General features: G+C 39.5%; 1 protein-coding gene across 4 annotated transcripts in view; it reads right to left on the bottom strand.

Moving 5' to 3' along the window:
- Window positions 1-5,328: 5,328 nt before the first annotated feature.
- The window catches only part of LOC120784342 (focal adhesion kinase 1-like), a 69,040-nt gene continuing 66,065 nt past the window's right edge, over window positions 5,329-8,303 (bottom strand). For all 4 annotated transcript variants that reach the window (XM_040118077.1, XM_040118080.1, XM_040118078.1 and 1 more), the window contains one exon: window positions 5,329-7,869. In XM_040118077.1, coding sequence (XP_039974011.1) covers window positions 7,743-7,869 — 127 coding nt within the window. In that variant the 3' untranslated portion in view covers window positions 5,329-7,742. The remainder of the gene's footprint in view (window positions 7,870-8,303) is intronic.

The following is an 8,303-nucleotide window of genomic DNA, read 5'->3' as shown; positions in this document are numbered from 1 at the left end:
TCTCGGTGCTGCTGCTTTTTGCCGGGCATTGATGGTCCCCCCTTTTACTGCTGCAGTGATTTAGAGTAATTCATTCATCCACTGCTTTGATTCTCTCTGCTGCACATGCTATGCCGGGTTATCTGTCAGGTGTAATACCTCCAGTCGTAATGTGGATTTGCTTGATTCTACATTGTAAAGGATGGAGCTTTCAACTGCAAGTATAGTTTGATAACCATTAATTAAGGTCCATCTGCTTTAACTAGACTTCAACTTAATGACTGACACAACTCTTTTTCGTCACTAACTTTCATATGGCTGTCTTAAGTGCTTGAATCCTGATTCTCCCTTTAAAATTTACTTTAAGAAGCGGCAAAGCAAAAAAAACAAAACCCTTTTATTTCATATATTTTATTTGTATAGATTCACACACATTCAGTATATTCTGTATGCTTGTTCCAGCATTTCACTGAAGCTGGGACAGCCTCTAATAACAGCAAAAAATACCTAACAAAATACTTAAGGAGAAAAAAACAAAAAAAGCATTTCACTCAAGCTATATGAAGCTATACTCTTGTATAGACTGAAATATTCCGACCCAAGACAAAATCGTTTTTAGGGTTGTTGGTTTTGCACGGCTTTGTCACGCACGTTTGTAACGATGGACCTGCAGGTGGGTCCTGCAGGGTTGCAGATAAGCCACACGGTTCCAGACAACGATGAGAAGATCAGACCAGCAACGTGAAGCACTTTTTTCGGCTCATCCATTTCGGGAAAATAAATAAGTGATTTATTTTCTAATTCTGGTGCTTGCTGTTGCAGGTTAGGTCCCACATCACATCCTGAAGGTGTATTGAGGTCAAAGTGCTTAAGTAGCAGAGTCTGATCTGATCGGTTGTATTGCAGATGTATGGATTTAATGTTACTCTCATATTCAGTCTCTCAAATGCCATTAGATAAAGTTTTTTTTTTGTACATCTTAATGTTCACCATCACGTGTTAAATGCTGAATTATTTCCACCGTCTTTGTACTGTGACATTATTTTAACAATACTGACTTTGCAGTGTTAACATATTTAGAGAGACTACTCCTCCCAGGGAGTTAACCACTTAACTACATTCGATGTAGTTGCTTATAATCCATCTGTTCCCTTTCACTCAGCTCACAATTGCATCCCATATTATGAGAAAGATTTATCTACAGAAGGCATAAACACAGCCCTGCAAACGAAATACCCAATTTTTACCAAGCTTCTTCCTGTGCTTGTACCGCACTGATCTCAGCGCTAAATTCTGCTAAACTCTGCTTCTTTTGCCGAATAAACTACCTGAAATGGAGAATAAATTACAAACTTCCAATTAGTTTTGTTTTTTTTTAACATTATTTTATTTGTCATCGTCTTGACAATGCATCCGGCTTGTTACATTTTTATAATATGGAAAAGATTAAATAAGTGGCTTTAGGGTTTATGTAAATTTTCAACGAAACAGCTACTGCGTGTGTGGATGGGAGCGCATGTGTGCGTGCTGGTGTGTCTATCAGCACGTGCAATCGGGAGACAAGTCAGCACAGAGGGCAGACTGGTAATAATGGCTTCTGCTTGAGGAAGTTTCTTTCTTTGCTTACATTGTGTGTGTATGTGTGTTTGTTTTTGCTGTTTTTATAAATGTAATAAATAAAAAACACCTTCACTGTGTCCTTTTGAGATTCAGGCCTTGTCCATGCGTGGTAGGTGTGTACCGGTTGTGTGATGGTGCATTCGTCTATTGACACTGGACAGATATGAGGATGATGTGACTGATGTGACTGCAATTCATATATATATGGTATATTTCAAAATCCACTTATTAATCTGGTGAAGAAAATGTTTTTTTGTTTTTTATTCACAATAATTGGGGTCACGGTTGATTCTCGCTATAGGTCATGGATTGTGTGACGTTGCTGGTCAAGCCAGGTAAGTTTTTTGTCATAAATCTTTTAGTCCTGTGGTGTTTTTAGGAGCCAGAATTTATTTCAAAGGACGTGCCATTAATAAAAATCTGGTTTCACTGTAATTACAGCTTCACTGACTTTATCAGACCCTTATGTTTATGATTTGAGTCACTGGCTGATAGACTGCATGGTCATTTTCACTTATGAGGGTCAATTCTAATGTCTACACGTTGTTGATTCCTGTTTTTCTTACAGTGCTTTCCCCTACCACACTTATTCACAGAGGTTGTTGTCAGACAGAAATGGGAGCTGCCTCTTGGCTGAAGAAAACAACGCCACGAACCCTCCATGACGTCCTGCAGCACAGTTTGAGCTGAAAGTCCTGACATAATACTTGTTGCCTCAGCCTGCACCGACACAGGCCGTGTTTCATTCAACGGCGTGCTTTAACTCAATAAGCCGCATTGTGACTCTGACTGACAGCAGATAAATAAAGGACAAGTATCTGTGAAACCGAAGCAAGCTCGAGGAATGTTCTCCAAGCACGTGCCGGGTCACATAAAGACTTTAGAATTGCTCACTCGGAAGGTCAAAGGGTCAGGGGCTTTTATAGGAGGGAAGGGTAAGGCTGGTGAGTAGGACTTTACAGGCTTGGCTCAGAGGCAGTGTTTAAATCTTTCAGGAAGGGCATCATTCTTAGGGTTGCTAAAAACATCAGTCTGGGGAAATTTGAGAGAAACCAATCACTACGGAATCGGTGCTCCCTCCCTGAGCGACTCCTTCTGTTGGGCAATTTTGTGTCTCCTGCTGAAACTTAAAAGACTGAACAAAATTACAATGTTATTCTTTATCTTCTTGAAAGTATTCAGACCTGTTTTTTTTTTTTTATTGTAAGGGGTAGTCACGAAAACAGATTAGAACAGATTTATCCAAAATAATCAAAGAATGAACAAAAACCAAGAGGGGTTTTGTTATCAGGGGGGCTGTGTTGCTGTATGTATCAGTACATATATTTGCGCTGTGATAAGAGTGCTACTCTTTCTTTATCTGGACTAATAATTAACTGGTGTCAGGGCTTTAGGCTTGTGTTTTAAAACATCCAGTGTCCTTACCATTTGTTTTCGGTGGTTCCGCGGGAGGTTAATGCGGTAACACTGGAAATGAGCTACTGACGTTAAAGTTCATATGTAGATACGTAACTTCATGCCATTCAGAAATATGAATATGTTTTGTCTAATTTTTGCTTTTGGGCTTCCAGCTGTCAGTGTGTACATGTATATGTTGTTTAGTTCTCCTTGGATTACTCTCATCAGAATAACTGTGTGAGCATGTTATTGTAATACGTGGAATACACCCCAGTTTGATGCATATATTGTATATAAACACTAGATGTGCATCTGGTCACTGTGATGGATTGGCCTGACATAAGATATAAGACGGCAGAACAACAAACTGCGCATGGGCGAACAGTTATGCAACCTCCGTTTCAGTGCTCTTCATAATTATATATAATAAAGGAGCAAGCCTGACAAGTTGTGACAGTGCTGTCTTTTGCAGTAGCTGTCTTTCCGATTTTTTCTATGTAAATTTATGGTATGTCATAAAAGGTTTCCCTCCTTCTATAATTTTCTCACTCTGTAGTCAGACTGAAATATCTAATAATTTGTGGCTTTGTTGACTTCAATGCAGCAGCAGACATTCAGGAGTCTGATTCCGACTCCGAATTCGTACATTGTTAGAGAAGCTGTGCGTCATTCTCGGAAAAATATCTGAATTCGTGACAAGATTGCCAGTTCCCATTGCAGTTCATTTAATTGTATTCTAGTCTGTTGGGATTTTTGATGCCAGTTCTCTCAGGTTGACATTGCTAACATTTGCTTTGTTAAGGGGTAGCACTTACTTCAACACGGAGTTTCTCACACTCTCACCACGTAAACTACCTGCAAAATGTCAAAGGCATCAATGTTAGAAAAGGCCGAATGCATCCGAGACAATCGCGACGACTAAAAGTCACGACCTACAATGAGTGATGGAGCGGATAAATGAAGTCGTACACCATATTGTAACAGAGCCAGAGTTTTTCCTAGTCCTCTCCATCAGATGCAGGAATATGCACCTGACCATCAAAAGCCAACCATATACCAAACCATGAACCTAATAAAGCAATGTCTAAAACGTCAAATTGCTGATGTGATAAACTTTCAGACATATCTGTCACTATATTGTTTGGCTTCGCTTTGGCCTTTTGACATTTGTTTTCAATAGGACTTTTATCAATGGGTTTTTTGCACAGTATGTTGTGTACTTCAATAAAACTACTTTGAATCATGCACCAACTTTCATGGCTGGAACATATATTTCATTTTTTAACCTTTATCTTGTTTTGTTTTGTTTATCTCATGGCCTGTATTTGGCTTGTTTTCTTGCATCTGCAGTTTTGTCCCTGGATTTCTATGTGTGCAGTTCTTCTGCCACCAATGAAGAATGCAACAGTGACACTCAGGAAGGTCAGGCGCCGCTGGACACGTGCATGACTGTTGTTGACATTTTAGGTAACAGTGACTACACAGGATCAGATACATAATTAAGAACATAAAGACCTGCAGATTTTCAGGATCCAGTATTTATATAAAAATGTCTTATTGAGTCTAAATGTTTCTCTTAAGTTCCTTGACAGTAAGTAACAGGTCTGGTTGTTTTATTGGATAGTCCTTATTAAGGGGAACTTTGATAAATGCAATCTTAATTAAAGCTTTGGTCCTATATGATCAATGAGCTCAGTTCTTAATAACCTTTCCATTCCATGGCTGTACTGCAACACTATGAGAAAGCTAAATGCTATATTAAAAATCCATAGTGCATATTGTTTTTATTACCTTTGAAACTCACTGAATACAGGCCTTCCATTATTGTTCTAGCACTTAAATTAGCTTCTAAACTTTAGGGACTCGAATACTGAACTTAACTCTAAAATTGATGCTGTACTATGCTTGAATATTCTTGGTCTGGCCAAGCCTAAAACCCCTTTTAAAGGATATAAACGTAATTTTAATATGACTTGCCTATATATGCCTTTATATTTGTCAGTATGCTGTAATTTGTGGGAAGGCTCCGTTCATCTCCCTCATAAAACTAATACACCTAATGACACAATCCTGGGGGCGATCGGTATCTTGAAAGTCTAATTTTGGTTTAAAAGACAAAAAAAGTTTTTCTTTTTCAGAACAAAAACAAAAAAACATTTATTCTGAAACAGGGAAAAAAAATGTTTTCTTTTGCTGCGAAGTATTACAGTGTATTACAGTAAACCATCTAATCTGTGCCATTTTTAAAACAATACTAATTTAAATGTTGGCAGGAAAAGCAACGCCTTTGCAGGACTTAAATGGAATGTCATTATGTGTTCTCTATGTGTGTTTTTTTTTTTTTTTTTAATTTTAAATGGGAAATGAAATGGACCACAGCATGGAGCCTCCCTGCCAACACCAACATTCACACAAAATAAAAACTCAGTACCCCTGTATGCTGGAGATATAAAACCTGAAAGGAATTTTTTTTTAAAAATTAAATCTCTCTATCATGGATAAGAATGTGGACAGATTGATTTCCATTTCATCATTATTTTATTTCATTGTTTTTTTTTTTCCCTCCTATTTGACAAGATGGCTGATTTAGCCCAGAAGACAAAATAAAAACCAGTGTTTACGAGTTCTGTACAATTCACCAGTGATACACACCAGTATAGCTTACAATATACCAACATGAGCAGATTTACGCAACAACAAGGAGATAAAATAGATGTTCTTACATTTTTTTTTTTTTTTTTACATTTTTTATCCCTATAACACCCAGATATTTCATAGTGTCATTGCTGGCTAAACATGGAAATCAAATCTGGGTAAAATAGGGTAAAAAAAAATTGCTTTTTGCTGTGCAAATATGCTCTTTTCCATACCAGTATATCATGCTATACTAGCACAGTCACCAGTATATTTCATATAGCAGTATGTCATACTCCATGTGGGATCAGGATTAACAAAGACGCATGTAATCTGCTGTATTTTCAGTTCAGTGTTTCGTGTCTGCAAGACAAGTTCCAGTCATGTGACTCCACATTTCATGTGTTTGTGTTTGTTTCCTTGGGGACTGTTGTTAGGAGGGACATTTTTAAAGTGTTACACCTGACAGAAATTGGGACTCAAAGCACAAAGGTTCCAGTTGTGTGGTGTGTTTGTGTCCCCGGGAAATTCAATTTGTGACATCGGTGGGTAAGGGGTCGTTAAAGGTGTGACACCAGTCTAAGGTGAGGAACAACCGAACGATACTGGAACTGTAGGTGAGGAGAAAAACAGAGGAGGAGACACTGTCCTCACAGAAATAGTTTAAGTTGAGTTCAGTGACCAGTCTGAGACATGATGTCCTCCTCTTCCTCGCAGACGAATTGGAGGTATCCAGTCACTCAGACTGAATCCTCAAAATCCACGTTCTGTTTTCTTTTCCACTTTGCTCATCAGAGTCAATGCTGGGATTGAATATCTGCTTGTATTCCAAGTTACAAACAGTTTTCAGTATCAAGGAAGAAGACTGCGACTGCTGAAAACGACACAAAAAACGTGGAGCCAGCTGATTAAAACGGCTAGACTAAACTGAGTGTGACTAGGGAATTTCCTGTCTGCTGTGTTTACCCAGACAGAGTTGGATTCTTCACATTTGGAGTCTTTAAAACCTGCTCAGATAGGAGCTGAGGAAGACTGCAGGAAGGAGAGGAGCAGTGACAATGAAAAGTGAGTGAAATAGAAAGGAAAGAGGAGGATAGTGTCTTCTTTCTTCAGGCAGTGGACTGGCGCTGTGCTGTCCTCAATTTTTATCCGCTCTTCCTGTCTCTCCCTCCCACACCTCCTCTGCAATTTCTGTGTCTATAAATAAAAGCTGGTGAGACAGAGGGAAGACGGGAATGGATGGATGGAGGAGGGAGAAGGGAGGAGCGATGGAGGGTGGGAGGCTGCTTCTCCAGACTTAACTGAGACCGTCTTTGCCGTGAGTTTTCCTGCTGGGGCATCCACCGAAAAGCACCGCACATGACCAAAGCTGAACAGAAATCATCCGGTCTGATCTGCCCATTGACAAGCATCCATGGTGATGTGGAAGTATTTCAACTGAGGAGGAAGCTCACATCCAGGGGTCAAAACACACAATGACAACAAATGTACTGACATGGCTGCTGGCTGATGTCCACGCCCATTCACACTGTGAAGTTTCATGCAGATATGTTGCAGATCAAACGCAGTCCGATCCGGTTCTGATGGCTTTGCTTGAAAGTTGTATTCCTACAAAGACTAATCCATCTGATACCAACAAATCCAGAACCAATCGCTCGCTTGATAGTGTTTCTGTCAGAGGCTTTTTAAGCCTTTGAAACCTCTGACCTCAGGAATTAGGCTCATCCAGACTCACAGTTTAAAAATCACCAGTATAGACCTCTCTTCCTCTCATCATTATTTTCCAGTCCAAAGAGAGTGAAGCTGCCAAGTCCCTGATTCAGGAAGAGTTTTTGCTCTGTACTTGTATTAAGAAAGTCACAGTGGTGGAGAGTTTAATCCCAGATGAACTGACTGCCTCGGTTTACGTAGGATTCAACATCTAATGATTCTTCACGGACTGTTGTCAAAGTCTCAGAGCCATCATCTTGTTTTCTCCGTCAACTCTCACATATCAGGAGTCACGACTGACGTCACTAATCCAGGAGTCTTTTATTCTCCACTGCCAACAGAAACCAGAACGATGCCGTCTCTCAAATAGCAGACCAGCTCCTGTGGGTCGGCTCAGCTGGCTAGTGTGGGCGGGACTGGGCCATCATCTTGAGCCGGGATTGGTCGATGACATCCAGCAGGTTCTTGGCATCAACTGCAAGAGCGTGAGCCGCCGTAAGCATCTGTTTCTTATAGTCCTGCTGGAGACTGCAACAGGAGAAAAAACATAAACATATGCATTAGTTATACAACAGATAATTAAATATTAAAGAGACTATGTGTAGAAATTTGGCACCTCCCAGTGGTAGCATCAAAAAAGTCACTTTGGCATAGATGAACAGGCCTAAAACAACAAGAGCATTTCACAAGCTAAAAAACCCCAAAACAAAAAAGTACTGAAACCAAAGTTTTCTGAGTAGTCACTGCCCGCATTAAAGTTTTTAAAGACATTAACAAAATACTATTTTGTAAAATTTAACTGACTTAATTGGTGTCCTTTAATGGAATGATGATATATGTCTTGTGATTGCCTGCACCCAATAAACAGACACAACAAGACTGTTATGAAATATAAAAAGATAAAAAGGCCGCCATCCATTGCAGAGATGTCACATGATTTTGTCAAATATAAAGCACTAAAA

This window comes from Xiphias gladius, chromosome 22, assembly GCF_016859285.1.
Source record: "Xiphias gladius isolate SHS-SW01 ecotype Sanya breed wild chromosome 22, ASM1685928v1, whole genome shotgun sequence".
In the NCBI taxonomy this organism is placed as follows: domain Eukaryota; kingdom Metazoa; phylum Chordata; class Actinopteri; order Istiophoriformes; family Xiphiidae; genus Xiphias; species Xiphias gladius.
Note: the sequence above shows the minus strand (reverse complement) of the source record. Positions and strands in the feature narration are given on the sequence as shown.